Here is a 21,895-nt window from a genome sequence, read left to right as displayed (position 1 = left end):
CATCTTTTACCAGGAAAATCTGGTTTTCTGTCCAGCTCTGGAGCTGCCTCCTCCCCTGTCCCTCCCTTGCTGCTGCCTCAGGATTAGCGTGGGTGGTGCCTGGTGTGTTGCATGGGGGCTGTAGTGAGCAGTAATCCTGCCCCTGAACTCTGAGGATCAGCCCTAGAGCCTGCAGTGTGTCCCTCCCTGACCCCACCAAACCAGCCGTGCTGTTTGCCTGCCCTGGGGTTGATTGGATTGTTGAATGCTCTGGTTGTCCTCCTGCTTTAACCTGTTTGTGACTGATCTGTCTTGTAGGAGAAGTCCCTTTCCTCGCCACAATAGGTATGTCTGAGAGCTGGACATACCTGGCCCAGCCTGGCACAGGGAGTCTCTTAAGCTGAGCACAGCAAGAATTAGTGCCATTTTATCCAAATGGGCAGCTAATAACAGAGCTGTTGTTCATGTGTCATTGTCCTTCTCTGGGTTTCTGAAGCAGGCAGGGAGCTGGGGGCATGCAGCATTCCGTGGATCACAGTGCAGGTTTTGAGTTAAAAAAGGTCAAATTCTGGTCATGCCCTGAGTGTCTTTGTCTCACAGGTAGCAAGTGGTGTCTGTGGGTTTTTATTTGGCATTTGTCTCCCACAGAGCCATTCTGGGTGTTTTGGATACAAACCATGGCTGAATACTGGAGAAGGGGCTCGCTCTTGACTCAAAAATCCTCTGTATTATAGGTGCAAAATACTTAACTGACATGACCTGACAGCCTGGATGTCTGTGAGTCAGGGTGAACTTTCCAAAGCACACAACAAGGTCATAAATTCCTCTTCAAGAGGCTGATTCCAATAACTCTGCCAGGTTTGGTGTGTTTGCCGTGTCCTCAGTGTGAAGGGCAGTCCTGATGTTCTGTGCTTTAGGACAGAGCATCCCCCTCGACAGAAGAGTGCCCAGAACCTCAGAGTGTTCCCTCAGAACCAGCTGCCTGGGCTCCTCCTCCTCAAAATCCCTGGAGAAGGTGGTGGGCCCAGCTGGGGTGTCATGTTGGATTTAGTGGGGTCACAGCCTGCTGTGCTCACAGGGCCTGGGGCTGAAAGTCTTGGGGAGCTGAGCTTTGCTTTCCTTCACCTCCTCTGACCATTTATGGACTGGGAAAAGGGAGCTGTTGCTGTGTTTGTAGGAAGCTCTCCTTGGCTGTGGAATGGCTGGTCCCTCGTGGGGAGGGTGTGCCCAGTTTTCCCTCTGCACTGGGTGTGCAGGGCTTTGGGTTTCCCACCCCAGGAGCCTTTCCAGACTCCAGCAGCAGCGTGTTCCCAAAGCTGGAGGTGCAGACATGCCCCAGGTCGGGTTCCACAGCTGAGACACAGCCTCAGGGCTCAGCACCTCCTCTCCACCACCTGGGAGAGGCTGGATCCTCAGGGCTCAGCCCCATCTCTGGCAATCCCTGTGGAATTCCTGGTGCTGCACGTGGTGAGGGGCTGGTTTGGGGGTCACCACTCAAATCCCTCCCTTGGGTTGGTCCATTTGTGAGTTCCAAACGTGTTCAGGGGTCAGGTGGGTACAGCAGAGGGAATCTGAGTGCTCTCCTGCTGCTCCCCAGGGGGATTTATCTGGTTCTGTGTCCTCCTCCCATTTCTGATGGACAAATCTCCATTGGCATTGCAATAGTTGTGGTGATTTGTCAGTAAAAGAGCAAAATTAAAGCATCAGGGTCCAGTAAAGGCAGTGATAAAATGCTGCCATGGATTATGAGCTGCCTGTGTTCTGGGGGTGGTTTGTTCTCACACCAGGAGAGGAATTGCTGGTTCTCTGGATTCCCAGGACTGGTGGATGGGTGCAGCTGGAAGCAAGAGAACCGTGAGAGCTCGTTCATGAATTTTCTGATGTGGCTGTTGGAATCCATGGTGGCTGTGTGTTTAATTACCCCCTGTGACTGTGGTGGCATGCACGACCCTGCTGCAGGGTTAGGTGGACACTGTCAACCTTCCTTTTTCTCCCTGAACATCTCACAAACAGCTGCATTTGTTCCATTGTGGTTTTCTTGCTCGTGAGGGTGCCAAGTGCAGCAGAAGTAGTTGTGACTGTGCTGGAAGTGTCCTGCCACTGCTGCCACCATCCAGTGTTTGTGTGGAGCGGGGAAAGTTCTGGACTGCTGGCAGCTGGGGACGTGGAGTTGGTGTGTCTCAATATTTCTCCCTCATTTCCCTTAACAGGAGGAGGTTTGACCTGCAGAACCCCTCGCGGATGGATCGGAACGTGGAGATGTTCATGAACATTGAGAAAACACTGGTGCAGGCAAGGAGCAGCACCCTGCCCAGGGCAGGGAGCAGTCACTCCCTGGGCACTCAGGGGAGGGTTTCTTCCTGGCCTTCTGGGGGAATGTGGGACCCTCCCCTCCCTCTCCCACCCAGTTTAGTCACAATTGCACATTTTCACTTGAAAACTGTGGAATATTTCCATGGACTCTCTGTGGATGTGCAGAAGGTGAGGAGAACCTGTTGTAAGGAGGGAGAAAAGATCCCAAGTGTCCCCATGTCCCTGTGGAAATGGCACCCTTGGGACTGAGTAACTGGTCCTGTCCACACCCATTCCAGTTTGACCTAAACTGGCCTTCTTCAGGTCAGGATACATTTTAGTCTCACTTGATCAAACAAGTTATTTTCTGTACCCATTAAGCAGCTTTGTGGAGTCTAATTTGGACTTCAGTTATTTTAACTGCTGCATGGGAATAATGTATGATTTTTTTTTTCACACTATGAAGCCAAGTTCAGTGTCTAATGTAGTCAGAGCATCACTTTCAGGTGTCTGTTAGGAATGGAAACAGGAAGAACAGCAAAAAGCAATAATATTCTTACTACAAAGAAGCCTTACCCATGTCCAGTGGTTTCAGTGCATGATAAAAAAACCCTGGGAGGGCTTTGCTGTGTGAAGGGAATGTCCCTGTCCCAGGGCTCATGGAGCTGGGGTCACTGACCTGTGTCACCCCCTGCTCTGGGTTACACTGGAGTTCCAGCACTGGGCATTTTAATAGGAGTATTGTGATTTTTTTTTGCCCCAGATCACCTCCTAATTCCTTGTTCAACTTGCTGTTCCTTCACAGAACAACTGTCTGAGCAGACCAACCATCTACCTCATTCCTGACATGGAGCTGAAGCTGGCCAACAAGCTGAAGGACATTGTCAAACGTCACCAGGTGAGTGTGACACAGCACAGCTGTACCCAGGGCTGCTCAGCTCTGAGGGAAGCCCCTGGGGGTGTCAGAGGACACAGGGCAGCAGCTCACCTCTGGAAAGGTTTTTATCCTCCCCCTGGCTGTGCTCTAAAAGCAAACCTGTCCCTGCTGCCGGATGGCTCTGGGTGAGCTGGGGGCAGCCCCAGCTGATTTACTGCTCAGTGCAGCTTTGTCCAAACCAGGGAGTGAGGCAGCTGTTCCAGATGTGTGGGACAGCAGAAGGAGGCTTCACTCTTTAAATGATCATTGGGTTTTGCTTTATTTCGCTCTTTGATTGCTGGTGCTGAGCAGAGCCCAGCCTCAGAGAACCAACATCTGCCCCTTGTGATTCCAGGTGCTAAAGGATTATTTGAACAAGATTAATGGCTTCATCTCTTAGAAACATGAGCAGTCTTCTCCTTTGTCTGGAGAGAAATACCCTGGAATGTGACCTCTGGTGGCTTTTGTGTCAGGACAATTCACAGCTGTAGCCAGAGTTTCTTTTCCAGATTTAATGTGTTTCCTGTGTTGTGGTTATGAGCCATTGTCTCAGCCTCAGTTGGGCATATTTTCACAGGTTGCTCTTAATTATTTGGCTGATTCAGGATGGGTGTTATTGCTTAAATTAGAGTGAATGAGTCGATTTTCCTTTCATAAAGGAAGTCTGTAGTGAGCTCCACGCTGTATCCATGAGTGATTTAAGGGATTTTTAAAGCAGCTTTGTCTCTATAGGGATATGAAGAGATGAAAACAGAAACTGTTCCTAATTCTGCCTTTTGGGCTTTCCTTTGCTCTACCTCTGAATTTTTATCTTGTCACTGGCTTTGCTTCCTCACTGTCTTGATGGTTGTCATTTTTTAACCCCTTGCTGTCAGCTCCCCACTACCCCAGCCCTGTGGCTCCCTGATATCCCAAATCCTCCCTGCTCCAGCTTCTGTTATTTTCCAGCTCCCTCCTTTGCTGTTGCTCAGAGCTGCCCCTGTCCCTTTTCTGACTCGTGGGAACTCTTGCCCTTCAGCCCCTGATCCCAGAGTATCCACATCCCACTCCCACAGTGCTGCTCTAATTCCTGCTGTTGTCCAAGGATGGGATTTGCAGCTCGTTGTGCTGTTAAATAAATCTCTTACACATTTATGGGATGTAGGTTCTGAACACCAGCTGAATTTTGTGGTGATGTGTTGAGGGTTTCTCATGCAGCTTCTTCTTCCATGTTTCCCACAGGGAACAGTCACTGAGGAGAAATCCAAGGCTACCCACCATGTGTATCCAAGTCCTACCTCAATGGATGATGGTAACCTCCTGGGACAGTTTGGAAGTGGGGATAGTCTTGTGATTAATGCCATGAGGAGTTATGGAGGTGTTCACCAAAGTTCAGCCTGCTGCTGAGGAACACTGGCTGCATTATGGACAATGTGCATGGGGAGCTTTAGGCTGGATCTTGGGGAGATTCCTCCTGCCAGGGCAGGGGTGGAGTCCCAGCCCCTGGGGGGATCTCAGAGCTCTTTGCACGTGGCACTTGGGGTCGTGGGGCAGTGCTGGGGAATGGCTCCACTCTGATCTTGCAGGGCTTTTCCAGCCTCTGTGATTCCCTGACTCGGAGTTCCTGGCTGTCCAGGAATTCTGTAGGGAATGCTGCTGCAGTCCTGGGGGGTGTGTGGCAAGGAGAGCTGCTCGATGAGGCTTGGCTATGTACAGTTCACTCTGCCTGCATCAAGTGCAAGGTCCAAAAAAAAAAGCAATTCCACAGCTGCCTCTTTCAAATATCAAAAAATATCTTCCATCTTTCATCTTAAACACATTTATTTACCTGGTGGATCACTGTCCTCAAGCCCAGGTTGCAGAGACATCAATAAACCCCTTTCCCACATTCCCTGGCCTGTGCTGGCCACTAGATGGAAGTGCTCCCTGCAGTTTGCAGGGATCAGGAATGGTTTGTGCTCTGTCCCTGTGGCAGCACCGTGCCCAGGCTCTCAGCAGGCTGGGACAGAGCTCTGAGCCCCAGTTTACACCGTGGGGAAGAGCCCAGAATTCCAGCAGGGATTGGAGATGCAGGTTCACATCCTCAGGATTTCTCCTGGAATGATTCTCTGGGCTCTGTTCTCGGGATTGGGGTTGCAGAGTTTGGTACTTGAGAGCTGCAGGGATGGAGGGGGGATTGAGAAGGGATTCCTGGGGCTGGGACAGTGGGGAGGGGCTGGGCTGGAATTCCCAGAGCAGCTGTGGTGCCCCTGGATCCCTGCAGTGCCCAAGGCCAGGCTGGACACTTGGAGCAGCCTGGGGCAGTGGGAGGTGTCCCTGCCGTGGCAGAGAGGGAGTTTGGGATGAGCTCTGAGGTCCCTTCCCAGCTCAGGCCCCGAGCAGACCTTCAGCAGAGGGGTTTGCAATAACCTCCCTCTGACTCACTGTAGAAAAGTGAATTATTGAGGTTTTCCCTCCATACCTGACCTGGATCTCGTTCCCTTTGCAGATGAGTGGTTGAGACCTGTAATGAAAAAGGACAAGCAGGTGCTGGTGCATTGGGGCTTTTTTCCAGACAGGTAAAGCAAATCCTGAGTCTTAACTGTTTGTGGATGGAAGAGGCTTAATCCCAATGTGCAAAGCTTGAAAAGAATGAACCATTGGTTTAAAACTGCAGTATCCACATCCATTTGTGGCACTGGCAGGTGGGTGATGCTGGGAAAGGAGTTCTTCTGCAGAGCCACAAGGAGCTGGTTGGAAATTGAACCAGTTTTTAAAGCTGGAATGAGCCTTTCCTTAAACTTTGAAGGGAGAACTTCCAGTCACCTGGCTGAATTTTGACAAAGAGATTTCACTCCAAGGCTTGTCTTCAGTCAGGTGCAAGTGACTGTTGAAGCACCCCTAGGAGAAACCTGCCCTGTGCCATTGGAACATGTTAAAATTCAGTGTTTGTGCTGTTAGGAACCTGAATGTATTTGCAATAACTGGTTTCTGAGCCCAGGCTATGGAGGATCAATCAAAGCATTGATAACCCAGTATTGACTTCTAGTTAATTAACTTTTTCAGGCCACTAAAATCTGTTCACGCACCAAATTCCTAGGAACTCTATCTCATACAGGGCTTTCAGTGGAGGAGAGCAGTTTTTTTTATTCATACAGATGAAGAGCCTTTAAATACTTTTATATTCTATCAGTGGTCAAGTTTGTACTGGTGTTTTTAAACCAGGTACACACAAAACCATTATAAAACCAGGAATGCTGCACATCTTTCCTTGCACCTGACCTCTCCCTGCTCCTCAGCACCTCAGGTGTTGATTACAAAGTACTTTGGCTTTTGCTGTTGCTCAGTGCAGTTTGTTAATAAATAGACTTTTGAGGGAATAACGTGAAAGAGTGAATATAAAGAATTGAATGGTTTCTAGGACAGGGTGCAGCTTCCTCCCTTCCAGGAATCCAGCAGCTCTTGCTTTGAAGTCACAGAACAGAGTGAAGTGAATTAAGTTAATGGCAGGCTTTGACTCAGAGCTGCCTTTACCCCCTGAATCTCTCCAGATTTGCACTTGAAGCTGGAGCTGCTTCACTGAGAGGGTTTTTAAATTGAATGTGCATTAGGTGCCCCGGGGCCCTGCCTCTGCACTGTGTCCAGTTCCTGTGGCACAAAGCAGGATTGTTCCCTGTGGGAAGCACTGCAGCCCCAGCAGTGTGATGTGTGTGCCAGAGCTGCAGGAAGCCCATTCCTGGGTGCTGCTGGCTGAGCTGTCTCTGCAGCCCCAGCAGTGGGATCTGTGTGTGCCAGAGCTGCAGGAAGCCCATTCCTGGGTGCTGCTGGCTGAGCTGTCTCTGCAGCCCCAGCAGTGGGATCTGTGTGTGCCAGAGCTGCAGGAAGCCCATTCCTGGGCTGCTGGTGGCTGAGCTGTCTCTGTGCAGCCCCAGCAGTGGGGTGTGTGTGTGCCAGAGCTGCAGGAAGCCCATTCCTGGCTGCTGGTGGCTGAGCTGTCTCTGTGCAGCCCCAGCAGTGGGGTGTGTGTGTGCCAGAGCTGCAGGAAGCCCATTCCTGGCTGCTGGTGGCTGAGCTGTCTCTGTGCAGCCCCAGCAGTGGGGTGTGTGTGTGCCAGAGCTGCAGGAAGCCCATTCCTGGCTGCTGCTGGCTGAGCTGTCTCTGTGCAGCCCCAGCAGTGGGGTGTGTGTGTGTGTGCCAGAGCTGCAGGAAGCCCATTCCTGGCTGCTGCTGGCTGAGCTGTCTCTGTGCAGCCCCAGCAGTGGGGTGTGTGTGTGTGCCAGAGCTGCAGGAAGCCCATTCCTGGCTGCTGCTGGCTGAGCTGTCTCTGTGCAGCCCCAGCAGTGGGGTGTGTGTGTGCCAGAGCTGCAGGAAGCCCATTCCTGGCTGCTGCTGGCTGAGCTGTCTCTGTGCAGCCCCAGCAGTGGGGTGTGTGTGTGTGTGCCAGAGCTGCAGGAAGCCCATTCCTGGCTGCTGCTGGCTGAGCTGTCTCTGTGCAGCCCCAGCAGTGGGGTGTGTGTGTGTGCCAGAGCTGCAGGAAGCCCATTCCTGGCTGCTGCTGGCTGAGCTGTCTCTGTGCAGCCCCAGCAGTGGGGTGTGTGTGTGTGCCAGAGCTGCAGGAAGCCCATTCCTGGGCTGCTCTTGGCTGAGCTGTCTCTGTGCAGCCCCAGCAGTGGGGTGTGTGTGTGCCAGAGCTGCAGGAAGCCCATTCCTGGCTGCTGGTGGCTGAGCTGTCTCTGTGCAGCCCCAGCAGTGGGGTGTGTGTGTGCCAGAGCTGCAGGAAGCCCATTCCTGGCTGCTGGTGGCTGAGCTGTCTCTCCTGACCCCCTCAGCTATGACACCTGGGTCCACACCAACGAGATCGATGCGGAGATCGAGGATCCCCCGATTCCTGAGAAGCCCTGGAAGGTGAGTGTGCCTCAGGCCTTCCCAGAGCTCCTGTGCTGGGACAGTTGGCTCTTGGCAGTGCTTTGGTTGTTCCTGCACTCACTGTTACCCCTGGCCACGTTCTGTGTGTGCTCCTGAGCTGCAGAGTCACAGCAGCCCAGGCTGGAAGGACTTTGGAGTCTGTTCAAACACCTGTAACTGGCTGGAACACAGGATTTCGGAGTGTAAATCTTGCTAGGGATAGTCAGAATTGTATGAAATATTAATAAATCAGTGTAAATTACTCTAAAGCACCAGAAGTTATTTCAGGTGTGTAAACCAAACTATATTAATTAAATCCAGACTGGTGGTTTTGTCTCTCCGAGGAAAGGCCAGCCTTTTCTCATTTTTTGGTGTTTGTGACACTCCTGCCGAGAGGATGTGTGTATTTAGGAGGTTCTGATGGTAATTTTCAGCATCCAGAAAACGCTGGTAACTCTGAGCTGCTGTCCCAGCTCTCAGAACTGACCTCACACTTCAGGAGGTCTGAAGATGGTTGAAGAGCAGAGGTTGAATTCTGGGTCCAGTTCATCCTTTGTGGTCTTGCCCCGTGGTACTGCCACGAGTTGTGTGAAACCAGTGGGAGAGATTGGGACAGTCACATCTGCCAAAGCTCAGGGAATGTCCTTGATGCTGGGAGGTCTCTCGTGGAGTTACTGCTTCCCAAAGCATCAGCCTCTGGATGTCTCCTGCTCTGCAGGTTCATGCCAAGTGGATTTTGGACACTGATGTGTTCAACGAGTGGATGAATGAAGAGGATTATGAGGTGGATGAGAACAGGAAATCCGTGAGTTTTCGCCAGAGGATCTCCATGAAGAATGAGGAGGTGAGTGGTCCTCTGCTGAGGGGGACCTGGAGGGACAGCAATGTCCTTCATCTCTGCATGGATAGAGATGGAGAAGGGAGAGCTCAGAGCCTTTTTTAGGGCCTGAAGGGGCTCCAGGAGAGCTGCAGAGGGGCTGGGGACAAGGGCTGGAGGGACAGGACACAGGGAATGGATCCCACTGCCAGGGGCAGGGCTGGGTGGGGAATTGGGAATTGGGAATTCCTGGCTGGGAGGGTGGGCAGGCCCTGGCACAGGGTGCCCAGAGCAGCTGTGACATCCTGTTTTGGGGTGGGTTAAGGGAGGAGGCAGCCTCCAGCTCTGCAGTGTGAGAATTGGGGAATAACTCAGAGCTCTGCTCCCTCCCAGCCCGTGCGGAGCCCCGAGAGGAGGGACAGGAAAGCAGCAGCCAGTACAAGGAAAAGGAAACACTCCCCTTCTCCACCCCCCACTCCTGTGGAGTCCAGGAAAAAGACAGGGAAGAAAGGGTGAGTGTCTGGAATTTGAGGTGAAAATAAGAAATTCAAGAAATGTTTGTGGGGAGAGCTCTGTGAGCTGGGGTTCTCTGAGTATTTCTGGATAGGCTTGAGGGATTATTCCTGAGCAGTTTGTGCACTTCCTTAATCTACCAATATTTTACCCAAATTACAATTTAATTAATGTGATATTATGTGTGGGTATGGAAGGGAACACTTCAGAGCTAAAAGTTCAGGTCTTGTTTATGGACCTGTTGGGCTCTAATAAAACAAACCTGGAAGTTTATCAAGAGTGAATTGATAATCTGAATTCCTCCTCCTAAGCATAAATCCTGAGTTGGGGTCTGTGAGGAGATGTGGGGCTGGTTCTGCCTCTGTTCCCAAGTGGTTTCAGGAGGGTGTGGCCCTCCTGGCACATCTGGCAGAGCCCCTGTGTCTGCTCTGTTCCAGACAAGCAGCTCTCTATGGGAAAAGGAGGGGGCAGAAGGAAGAGGATGAGCAGGAGGATCTCACCAAGGACATGGAGGATCCCACCCCAGTACCCAACATAGAAGAAGTGGTACTTCCCAAAAATGGTAAAACATGAGAGCACTTTGGGCTCTTTGAATGCTAAAAATGAAACTGCATTTAAATTGTGTCTGTATTTTGTCAAATCTTTGAGATGCTCCGTGGCCATGGGGCAGGTGATCTCTGCCCATAAATTTATCTAGTCAGGGGTGTAAAAGCTGAAAAGGGCAGCAGAGTCACCTCCTCTTGGCCTTTTAAAATACAAAACTGCATTTACAAGAGACACTTTTAAAAATAGATTTGCTACGGTCTACTGAGATGTTTCATTTCACCTGTTCTTGTTGGGGGAAATGGAGTTTTCTGGAGCAAAATATTTCCCTGCCAAGTCCCCAGAAGAAGGATGTTAAATGAGTGGAAAATGTGCTACATTTTAAATCCTTTCAGGGAAGCGTTGATGTGGGCAATAATAATTCTGGGAAAAAGAATTCCTTCTGCATCCTTGACAGCAGATAATTTGGGGAGTCTCTCCGTTGGGGTGTTCCTTGGGCTGGATTTGCCCGAGCCCTGCTGTGTGTTGGGCAGGTGGGGAGGTGCAGGGTTATCCTGGGCACATCCTGCTTTGTGTGGAGCTGGGAATGCAGGGAAATGGGACAAAGGGGCCCTTGTGCTGCCGTGTGAACTGCTGAACTGCAGCAGAGCGCAGGGAAATGAGGGCAGGCTGGAGAATTCCCTGTCTGCTGCTCTCTCATCACGCCCTGTTCTTGCAGTGAACCCAAAGAAGGACAGTGAGAACACGCCCGTGAAGGGAGGAACCGTGGCAGACCTGGGTAAAGCCCCTGCACCCCTGCCCCAAGCCTCACCCTCCACTCCTCTGGGGAGATTGGAAGTGTTTCTAAATCTCTCAGTTCAAAAAGCAATCCCTACTTCTGCTTTTTTCTTGAATTAATTCATGTTTCATACATACTCGAGTTCCAATGTACCAACTCTTCTTTTCACTGCAAGGCTGTTCCCTCATAGGCTACTGCTATTTTTATTTTTTAATATGACATACAAGCTCTTTTCTAGCAGTGTTTTTTATACTGGGAATGAGGGTGTTGTTATTTTTATTTCTTTAATATGACATACAAAATCTTTTCTAGTAGAGGTTTTTTTTTTGTTGTGTTTTTGTTTTTGTTTTTTATTTTTTTGTTTTTTTTGTTTTTTTGTTTTTTTCTGGGAATCAGGGTATTGTTATTTTTATTTCTTTAATATAATGTACAAGCTCTTTTCTAGCAGACTTTTTTTTTTTTTTACTGGGAATCAGGATAAATCACAGGTTCCCTGATCTCTGCTGAGCCTTGACATGAGATATAAACTCATATCCCATATCTTATTATACTAGAGTCACTTAGGACACGGGGAAAGGAAGTAATTAATTATGGATTCTGAAGTGTTGAGAAATTCTAATTCTCCTTCCTCTGTGTTCTTACCTGTTCCCTGTCTGGGGTAGGTAAAGGTGCAGTTGTTTCAGTGATGTGGGATCCACTTGGTTTTGCTTCTCCCTTCCCTTCCAAAGGAAATTAAACGTTCTTTCCAATTAAACATTTGTGTTGCTGGAGAGGCTGGTGAGTGTTTAATGAGTTTATTGGTGTGATTCTCCGTGTTTTTACCTTTCAGATGAGCAGGATGAGGAGACAGTGGCGACTGGAGGGAAGGTAACAGCACCTGCTTCTTCCTGAATTCAGTAACAGCTGAGATTGTAGGATCCCAGCTGGTTTGGGCTGGAAGGGATTTAAAGCCCATCCCATGGCACCTCCCAGTGTCCCAGGGGCTCCAAGTGTCCGTCCTGGCCTTGGACATTCCCAGGGATCCAGGGGAACCGTCCCAGCCCCTCTCAGGGGAGGATTCCTCCCCAGGATCCCCTCCAACCCTGCCCTCTTTGTCTTCCAAGCCATTCCCTGAGTCCTGTCAGGATCTTGATCCCACCTTCAGTAACTTCACCTGTACTCATTTTCATGTGATCTATAAGATTAAATCAGTTACTACAGGATTGAGGGTTTGCTATTATAAAACTCTCCAGATTCTGTGGGATTACTTGGCATTTTTAAATCTAGTGTATTAAAAAGGAAGATGAGGAGACAGATGCCAAGTATTTTCCAAGAAGCATTTTTCAGATGAGAGGTTTTTCAGAGGTTTTGCTTTATTTATTTTTTTTTTAAGGTTTTAGGACTAAATCTCAACCCTGCTTTGGCTTCCTGATCATTTCAATAGAGCTGCAGGGGTAGTTTCTGTGTTGAATTGCATTTGTGATGTGCCGGGCACTATTTTGAGCAGTTGTCAGATCACTGAGTGTGTTCAGAGGGATACCTTGTTGTCTTTGGGGGGCTCAGTCGCAGATAAAGATCCATTATTGACACCAGTGACTCCTTGGGGCCTGGCTGTGGGGCTTGGTTATTTTTAACGGTGCTCAAACAGCACCTGAGGTGTTCTGTGCAGTCCTTGTCACATCCTGGCCGTGTTTGGCTGCCCCTCTGTGCCCTGCTCATGGTCAGCTGGGGTCAGCAGTGTGCTGGGTGTGGGGCTGCAGGACTGCAGCTGCTCACGGGAGGTTCTGTGGGCACAGAGAGGGGCAAAGCTCTGAGTCTGGGTGGGCTGGGGAAGCTCCTCTCCTGCCCTCGCTCTGCCGTGTCCCCTTGCTCCCTGTGTCCCCTCACTCTCTCCCTCTGTGTCCCCTCACTTGGCTGTGTCCCCTCACTCTCTCCCTCTGTGTCCCCTCACTCTCTCCCTCTGTGTCCCCTCACTCTCTCCCTCTGTGTCCCCTCACTCTCTCTCTCTGTGTCCCCTCACTCTCTCTCTCTGTGTCCCCTCACTCTCTCTCTCTGTGTCCCCTCACTCTCTCTCTCTGTGTCCCCTCACTCTCTCTGCCGTGTCCCCTCACTTGGCTGTGTCCCCTCACTCTCTCTGACATGTCCTCTCTATCCCTGTGTCCCCTCACTCACTCTCTGCCATGTCCCCTCTCTGTGTCCCCCCTCTCTCTCTCTGTGTCCCCTCACTCTCTCTGCCATGCCACCTCTCTGTGTCCCCTCACTGTGCTGTGTCCTCTCTGTCACTCTCTCTGTGTCCCCTCACTCTCTGTGTCCTCTTGCTCTCTCTGCCATGTCCCCTCTGTCACTTTGCTGTGCCCCCTCACTCTCTGCCATGTCCCCCTCTCTCTGTGTCTGTGTCCCCCCTCTCTCTCTCTGTGCCCTGTCCCCCCTCTCTGTGCCCTGTCCCCCCTCTCTGTGCCCTGTCCCCTCACTGTGCCCTGTCCCCTCTCTCTCTGTGTCCCCTCACTGTGCCCTGTCCCCCCTGTGCCCCAGGAGGACGAGGACCCCAACAAGGGTGACCAGAGCCGCTCCATTGACCCTGGGGAGGACAATGTCACCGAGCAGACCAACCACATCATCATCCCCAGCTACGCCTCCTGGTTCGACTACAACTGGTGAGAGGGGCTGGGGAGGCTGCACTCCTTGGGATTCCTCACCAGTCGGCCTGGGAGCTGGGGGAACTGACTCTTGTTTAGCTGTGGTTCCCGTGTTTGGTGTTGAAATCCTTCTGGCCGTTCCCAGGGACTGGGGATGAGGAAGAGGATTTCAAACAGCAGAGATCTTCACTCTGCCTCCTCAGCAGTTTCTGCTTACACTGATTTCCCTCTAATTGCCACCTTAATTCCTTTCTCTCTCTTGCTTCTGTAGTCTTTGTGTGACCATTCTGTGTTCATCCCTACTGAAAGCCTTTTTACTTTGCTTCAGAACTTGACTTTGAGGAGAAGTCACTGATGATAGAGGGAGGGTATTTGCTGCAGCTTGGCATCCTCCTTGGAATCAGGGCTCTTGCAGCATCTGAGGCCTGAACTGTTTTTGTTGCAGTATCCACGTGATCGAACGTCGTGCGCTTCCAGAATTCTTCAACGGGAAAAACAAGTCCAAGACTCCAGAAATGTGAGTAAAACCTGTGGATATGGGCAGGATAAAAGAGCTTCCCATTCCATAAATCCTGTGGGCACAGCTGTGTGTGTGTGAGGCTGGTAGTTCCTGTAGGGCCTGAAAGAGGGGCAGAGCCAATGTTGGGACATTGTTGTGGTAGGGTAAAAATTTAAACATCAAAGTGATACTTACCAGTGGCCATCCAGGTAAAATCAAACTACCTTCCCCCAAGTAATACTGGAATAAAGTCTTGAACTCTGCGTGGCACAAGATGTGATCAACTTCCAAAGTCATGTTAAAATGTCATGAAAGGTAGAAATGGAATAATCCTCCTTATTCCTCCCTCTCTCCTTGTGCTTCTGTATTTCTGTTGTTGTAGATCCTGTCTCAGGTTGTGGAGTGAATCTTCTGATTTGACTTTGGTTATTCAGAGTGATCACAAAAGGCCATGGATAAATGAAAGATGGTCCAAGGCTTTTGAACAATATACTTGTTTCTATGAAAATGATCCTAAAACCCCTGAGATTCCACACCAGAAAATGCTGGATTTGGATACTGGTCAATGTGAGCAGTGGGACTGGCCTGGTTGGGGTCACCTTGTCTTGGTGTCAGATCTTGGCCTGAATGCAAAGCAGGTTGCAATCCCCTAGTTCTGGGGATTTTAGGAGGTGGTTTTTCAATCAAGTACTAAAGGAAGTGTCTGAGGTGTTCCCTCATTGTCCTGATGTCATCTGGGCTCCTCATTTCTCATTCACAGCATTCCATGGAATCCCAGAATGGTTTAGGGGCTGGAAGGGACCTTAAAAAACACCCAGAGCCACCCCTGCCATGGCAGGGACACCTCCCACTGTCCCAGGCTGCTCCAAGTGTCCAGCCTGGCCTTGGGCACTGCCAGGGATCCAGGGGCACCACAGCTGCTCTGGGAATTCCAGCCCAGCCCCTCCCCACCCTCCCAGCCAGGAATTCCCAATCCCCCATCCAGCCCTGTCCTGGGCACTGGGATCCATTCCCTGTGTCCTGTTCCTCCAGCCCTTGTCCCCAGTCCCTCTCCTGGAGCCCCTCTAGGTCCTGCAAGGGGCTCTGAGCTGTCCCTGGAGCTTCTCCTCTCCAGGGGAACATTCCCAGCCTGGAGAGGAGAATTCCTGCAGAGATTGTCCTTGTGCTGGGATCTCCCACCTCAGGTGTGGCTGTTGGTCTGTGATGCTCCAGGTCTGATAAAGAACCAGGAATTAGAGGCTGTCCTTTTTCCTGGGGCCCTCGTGGTGTCTGTCCCCTGCCCCAGCAGGTCCCTGGGGTGCAGCCAGGCTGTCCCTGAGCCTGTGACAGGGCACAGACAGCTCAGGCTGAAACAGCAGGTTCTGGCTGGAGAAAAGGGGAGTTTGAACAAGATGAGGCACTGGGATGGAGCCATGGGGAGTTGGGATTGCCCCTCCTTGGAGTGCTTCAGGCCTCCCTGGACAAATCTCTAAGAAACCTGGTGAGAATCCATGGCTTGGCTCAGACACTCCCTGAGGCTCCTGGCACCTTCAGGAATTTCCAGTCCCTGGTCTGTCCTCAGAGATTCTCTGCATGTGTGAGTGCAGAGTAACCCCAGCTGGGGCACAGGGGGCTGTAAAGATCCTCCTGTTCACTCCCTGCCTGTCCAAAGTGGGGTTGTTCCAAAGTCCATCCAGCACCGACTCTGTTCCAGCACTTTTGCTGCCACGAAGTTGTACTTTGGGGTTTCTCAGAGTGAGAGGCAGCAGGCAGCTGGGATGTGGAAGGAATGTTTCTCTGCTGGATTTCTCTCCCAGTGATGGTCACTGCAGGCCCAGGTGCCCGTCTCCAGCTGGCACCACACCATCAGGGCTCCTGCTGCTCGTCCTGGGCTGCCACTGGGTACTGCCTGTCAGAGAATCAGCCTGGGGACTCCTCCCAGTCCTCATCTCCTCCTGCAGATCTATTTTTGGTGCCATTTCAGGATTGTAGGAGTAGCACGTGGCCCCGGCTTTGTGTTTTCTTTTGAAATAAAAGAGGACCAGCCCTCTGAATGGAGATGAGTCGCCTGCAGCTGAGTGTTCAGGCCAAAACACCGTGTTTGAGGAGCTCACACAGGTTCTTCCTTGTGACAGCAGTGCCTGGGGCTGGGCCCTGCCTGAAAAGGCATTGAACTAAATGCTGCTTGACTTTTCTTCTCACTGCTGACAGGGTTTAGCTGATGGGTCGTGTCATGGCTCAAAACCATCTCCCTTCAGAATAAACCTGGGGATGTTTCTGTTTTGGGCTTCTCTCTCCACCTCGTGATGTGACCTTTGCTGATAAATACTAATTCCTGCAGCCAAGACCCGTTCCTGGGCAGGTTCTGCCCCTCCTCCCCTGGAGCATTCAGGAATGTTCCTCAGTATTCCTCTGTGGAAGAAGCTCCTTTTTGTCTCTTGCCTCCCAAACATCCCACGTGGAGCCAAACACCTACTCCAGCAATTTTCTTCCAGCCAGTTGCACATATGATTTGGTCAGGAGAAAGATGTGGGATTTTGGCAGGGACATGTGCTTGCAGCATCTGCCTGTTCAGGCTTTGCCTGGATGATTTATATTTTTGGTTCCCAGCTGCTTCACACACCGCATGTGAAACATTCCCCCCTGGAATTTTCCAAAGGCAGAAATCTGCTTTAAAACCACTGTTTTACACACAGCTTTGCATTGGATACTCACTTAATAAACTCCTGGAATAGTCTGGGTACAAAAGGACCTTAAAGGTTATCTCATTCCACCTACCTGCCATGAGCAGGGACACCTTCCATAGTCCCCATCCAGCCTGGATGGTGCCAACCTGTCCATGGCAGATGGGGTTTGTTCCCTCTCAAGAGCAGGGCTATCAATAATTTTATGGCATATTCTTTTCTTCAGGATAATTTGTATTAGGAAGCATCAGCATATTCCAAAACCTTATTGAAATGGGGGAATCTCTCAGGGATTGTTTTTGCTCCAGCTGTTCCCAGCTGTGCTGGCTCTGGGCTCCTGTCCTCTGCTTTTCAAAGATCTTTTCTTCTCCGTGCTGCTGTTCTCCAGCCTTTCCTGCCTCATCCCTTTGTCCATTAAAAACTCCACATGCAGCCACAGCAGTGTTCCATCCACTTCTGCTTTTCTGTGCGGCTTTGTTCCCTCACACAGGGATGCACGAGGATTATTTATCCTGTTCCTGTGTGGAGAGCAGACCCCATTATTTTCACCCTGCAGCTTCTCTTCTGTTGTGGGAGTATTTGTTCAGTGACCAAGTTACAACAGATAATTGTGTGATTTACAATTTAAACACGTTTCCACGTGCTGCTGATCCAAACACGGGGGAAAACTCAGAGTGAAGGGGTCTGGAGGAGTGTGAATTCCCCTGGTTTGGGGGGTGAATGTTAGGATGCCTGCTCTGGGCTGTGCTGGAGGTGAGGGCACACAGGTTTGTTGGGGTTTGTTGTGTTGCAGATACCTGGCCTACAGGAACTTCATGATCGACACGTACCGGCTGAACCCGCAGGAGTACCTGACCAGCACTGCCTGCAGGAGGAACCTCACTGGGGACGTCTGTGCTGTCATGAGGTGACACTGGGGCTGGGGCTGGGAGCTTCTGGGTCTTTCCAGGCATCAGCAATGTCCTGGAATAACTGAGGGTGGGAAAGCCCTCCAAAGGTTGAGTCCAGTGTCTGCTTTACCCCCACCGGAGCACTGAGTGCCACCTCCAGGCCTTCCTTGGATGCCTCTAGGTCACCTCCCTGGGCAGTGCCAAGGCCTGAGCCCCCTTTCCATGGGGAAATTCCTGCTGCTGCCCACCCTGAGCCTCCCCTGGCCCAGCCTGAGGCCGTTCCCTCTCCTCCTGTCCCTGTGCCCTGGGAGCACAGCCTGACACCCCCGGCTGTCCCCTCCTGGCAGAGCCACCAGGTCCCCCCTGAGCTCCTTTTCTCCAGGCTCAGCCCCTTCCCAGCTCTGTTCCCTGCCCTGGACATGGTCCAGTCCCTCAGGGTCTTTGGGGCCCAGAACTGGACCCAGTCAGCCTTTGGTTTGTACATCCCACTGCAGTGCCCTCAGGTGTGTACACAGCTCCTGCTCCGGGATTTGTTTTGAGGTCTGGGATTAATGAAGGACTGGAGTAACTCCTGGCTCTGCATTTGATCCAGAAACGTCAGCTTTGTCCTTTTGTCACCTCCCACACAAAGCACAGGTGAATCTTTGGAGGCAAAGGCTGGATTTGTGCTGTTGTTCTCAGGGTCCACGCTTTCCTGGAGCAGTGGGGGCTCATCAACTACCAGGTGGACCCCGAGAGCCGCCCCATGGCCATGGGGCCGCCCCCGACCCCCCACTTCAACGTGCTGGCCGACACCCCCTCGGGGCTGATGCCACTGCACATCCGCACCCCGCAGGTGAGCCTGGGGCCTGCTGTGCCCAGCCAGGGCCTGGGGACTGTCCCCTCGGTGCCCGGCTGGGGAATTGTCCCCTCGGTGCCCGGCTGGGGACTGTCCCCTCGGTGCCCAGCTGGGGAATTGTCCCCTCGGTGCCCGGCTGGGGAATTGTCCCCTCGGTGCCCAGATGGGGAATTGTCCCCTTCCTGCCCAGCTGGGGACTGTCCCCTCGGTGCCCGGCCTGGGGCTGTCCCCTCGGTGCCCAGATGGGGAATTGTCCCCTTCCTGCCCGGCTGGGGAATTGTCCCCTCGGTGCCCGGCTGGGGAATTGTCCCCTCGGTGCCCAGATGGGGAATTGTCCCCTTCCTGCCCAGCTGGGGACTGTCCCCTCGGTGCCCGGCCTGGGGCTGTCCCCTCGGTGCCCAGATGGGGAATTGTCCCCTTCCTGCCCGGCTGGGGAATTGTCCCCTCGGTGCCCGGCCTGGGGCTGTCCCCTCGGTGCCCGGCTGGGGACTGTCCCCTCGGTGCCCAGATGGGGAATTGTCCCCTCGGTGCCCAGATGGGGAATTGTCCCCTTCCTGCCCGGCTGGGGAATTGTCCCCTCGGTGCCCACATGGGGAATTGTCCCCTCGGTGCCCAGCTGGGGACTGTCCCCTTGGTGCCCAGCTGGGCCCACCATCTGGGGCAGTTCTGTGCAGAACACGTTGCTCAGATGTTTGTTTCAATGTCTTGTGTTCAGCTTCTCTGTCCAGTCCATGTTCTGTTGTGTTGGTCTGAAAGCCTTGGATAACTTTTGATTCCTGCCCCTCTCCCCTTTCCCCTGTAACATTTGTTCCCAGGTCCCAGCTGCCCAGCAGATGCTGAACTTCCCTGAGAAAAACAAGGAGAAGCCAACTGACCTGCAGAACTTTGGCCTTCGCACAGACATTTACTCCAAAAAGACTTTGGCCAAGGCAAGTGTCCTGAGATCCTCCCTGCAGCTCCCAGTGAGCTTTGTTATTCCCCAGGTGTCCCCCACCTCGTGTCTCTGAGGTGACTTGTGTTGCCCCTGGTTTAGATGTCCCCCATCCCTGTGCAGGACACTACAGTGGGAGGTTGTGCTGGAATTCTGATTTTATGGAAATAAAGATGTGGACAGCTTCCCAGACCAGTCCACGCTGTCAGCCCCTCAGATGCCAAACTCATTGTGTTCCTGCATCTCCTGCTGGACTGGTTCAGCACCAGCAAACCATCAGTGATTTAGGGCACAGAGAGCTTCCAGCAGGATCTCTGCCCCTCCTGTTTTCCAGGCTGACGATCAGGGATCCCAATTCCCACTGGTTTGGGTGTCCTGGGCTGTTGCAGGGGGCCTTTGGGCACTGTCACTGCAGGCTGTTACACAGGGTGATTGAACTTGGGAGGCATCACTGCAGTGATGTGCTGATTCCACAGCCTCCAGTGGGAATTGGGAATATCCAGAGCTGGGCAGTGCCTCTCGTGGGTGGCATCAGGCTGAATCCATGTCATTGGTTCATTGTCCTCAGAGGTCACTGGTAAAACCTAAAATACAACTATTTAAACACTATTTACTGCTTCAGACCATCCTTTAAAAACCCCACAAGCCCAAATCAGTTCTGGAGGTATTTTTTATAAGGCTGGTTCCATCTCACATTTCATGGATTGACTTCTTCACTTGTTAAAGGGGGGATAAATATTCTCCAGATTGATAAATCTGTTGCTGGTTCTGGGCTCTGGCTCTGTTTACAGGAGTTGTGAACTGGAGCAGGTCTCTTGGCAGATTTCCCTGTTTGGCTTCTGTGTGCAGGGGGTTTTGGCTGTGGGGAGCAGCAGTTGGGTGACTCACATTGATCAATGTTCTCTGTGGGTTAATGAGCTGTTGGAAATGCATCTGGAGATAACATTTATTATCCTAAATAGCCTCTTCCTTTCAGTCTAGCACGGAGCCATCCAGTGGTGCTGATGTTCCTTAGCAGCAGGTCCTGAGCTGCTTTTGTGCTGGGTCAGGGTGTCACGGGAGGGGAAGTTTCACCAGGAATTTGGGCTTTTGATCCAATCTGAGCAGTTTACCACGAGGTGTAGATTTGAGAGCAGCAGCCCTTGGAGCAGGCGATAGCTGGATGTGCAGATGACAATTTCTGGAATTACTCTGCCTTCTCACACGGCTCAGCCCCCTGCAAAGGGCTGTTATTTCTCTCCTGAGTTACCCATGAACTTGGAGATCAATTAACTTGTTCATGCCCAGCCCACTCTGCCTTCAGCACTCAGAGGGGTTTATTATCCAGGAAAACCCTCTGTGCTGTGTGTGCAGCCCAGATCACTGGGATCCCTGTGCCTTGGAAGGTGTGGTGGGAGGTTGGGATGTGTAACCCCCAGTTGTGCCTTCACTGAGGAGAAAATCACATAGAGCCCTGCCTGGGGTGGCCAGGGGCTGCTCAGCTGGAGGGAAGAGGTTTGGGTGGATCAAATCACAGCTTCTTCCTTCCCTTGCCTCCTCAGTGTTTTCTTCTACAGGCTTTTGTGCAAGAAGTCCCGTGTCTCACCTTTCTATTTTCCTCCTCCTGTCTTTTGCAGAGTAAAGGTGCAAGTGCTGGCAGAGAATGGACAGAGCAGGAGACACTGCTGCTGTTAGAGGTGAGTTCACGAGGCCAAAGGGGAGGAAACCAAACCAGAAGGGGTAGTTCAGGCTTTAAAAATCCACATGTGTGTTTTTTGGGGTTAGATGACAATTGCCATCATGGGTACAAGAGTGTTGCTACCAAAACCAGATGGCAGGAGCAGCTCTGTGAGAAGGGGCTGCCTGTGGCCAAGGTTTGGTTCTAACTTGGACCTGCAAGCCAGCAGTGAAGCATTTAAGATCCTTGTTTAAGTCAAGAACAGGTTTTGCAGTGCAGAGAGGTGTTTTCATTCAGCAGGACTCACTGACAGTATGAAATAATGTCAGTAATTCAGACAGTGGTAAATAATTCAGGAAAAGGTTTACTTGGCACTCAGATAAACACTTGGAAATTTTGATTGCCATGCCATAGCTGAGGGAGACAGCTGGTTTTGGAAGCTGAAGTGGTTGAGGAACAGCTGAGGCCACGGAGAAGGGAAGTGCTTTGCTTGCTCCTTCATCCCATCTGTCTCCTCCTCGTTTTCCCTGTAGCTGCACTTGGGGTGTTCTTTGAGCTTTTTCTGGAAGTCTGCAAAAAAAAAAAAAAAAAATCCCTGGGATGATTCCATGAGGTGCCTTACGAGGCAGGCTGGTGTCCCCAGGTGGCCTCAAGGGAAGCTCTGGAGCACACAGGGATGGCTGGATCTCCTGGAATTGCAGTGGGGCTGGAGCCCTCTGCACAGGGCTCTGGACTCTCACGTTAGGGCAGGTCTTTCTCTCTGCTTCAGCAGAAGAATCTCAGTGGCCTGAAATAATTTCAAGTGCTGCCAGTTCCTGCAGAGAAAAGATCTTCTCCCCAGCTTTGGTTTCACGGGAGCATTTTCCTGATGTAGTGGCTGCATGGCTGATTTCTTTCTTTGAAAGTAATTCAGAGTTCTGAGAATTCCAGTTTGGATCTCTGTTGGGTTTTTTTTGGGTTTTATTTGCAGAGCTCAGAGCAAACTGCAATTGCCTGGTTGTTTCAGCTCTTTTGTCTTCCCATGTGTCAATAAACCCATTGAAAAGTTAATTTCCTGGGGAAGAGCCTGGAGGATGGACCTGTGTCAGTGCCAAATCAGCA

The 21,895-nt window shown here is 51.5% G+C and overlaps 1 protein-coding gene across 1 annotated transcript in view; it reads left to right on the top strand.

Moving 5' to 3' along the window:
• The window catches only part of SMARCC1 (SWI/SNF related, matrix associated, actin dependent regulator of chromatin subfamily c member 1), a 66,767-nt gene that overhangs the window by 10,173 nt on the left and 34,699 nt on the right, over window positions 1-21,895 (top strand). Inside the window, exons 4-19 of the mRNA XM_066313242.1 lie at window positions 2,190-2,271; window positions 3,077-3,169; window positions 4,409-4,478; window positions 5,655-5,724; window positions 7,975-8,050; window positions 8,769-8,894; window positions 9,261-9,379; window positions 9,818-9,942; window positions 10,642-10,701; window positions 11,531-11,568; window positions 13,213-13,334; window positions 13,762-13,833; window positions 17,272-17,385; window positions 18,050-18,203; window positions 19,022-19,135; window positions 20,754-20,813. Of these exons, the coding sequence (XP_066169339.1) occupies window positions 2,190-2,271; window positions 3,077-3,169; window positions 4,409-4,478; window positions 5,655-5,724; window positions 7,975-8,050; window positions 8,769-8,894; window positions 9,261-9,379; window positions 9,818-9,942; window positions 10,642-10,701; window positions 11,531-11,568; window positions 13,213-13,334; window positions 13,762-13,833; window positions 17,272-17,385; window positions 18,050-18,203; window positions 19,022-19,135; window positions 20,754-20,813 (1,495 nt within the window). The remainder of the gene's footprint in view (window positions 1-2,189; window positions 2,272-3,076; window positions 3,170-4,408; window positions 4,479-5,654; window positions 5,725-7,974; window positions 8,051-8,768; window positions 8,895-9,260; window positions 9,380-9,817; window positions 9,943-10,641; window positions 10,702-11,530; window positions 11,569-13,212; window positions 13,335-13,761; window positions 13,834-17,271; window positions 17,386-18,049; window positions 18,204-19,021; window positions 19,136-20,753; window positions 20,814-21,895) is intronic.

Source organism: Sylvia atricapilla, chromosome 1 (assembly GCF_009819655.1).
Source record: "Sylvia atricapilla isolate bSylAtr1 chromosome 1, bSylAtr1.pri, whole genome shotgun sequence".
NCBI classification, from domain to species: Eukaryota; Metazoa; Chordata; class Aves; order Passeriformes; family Sylviidae; genus Sylvia; species Sylvia atricapilla.
This window is presented reverse-complemented; position numbering and strand designations above follow the sequence as displayed.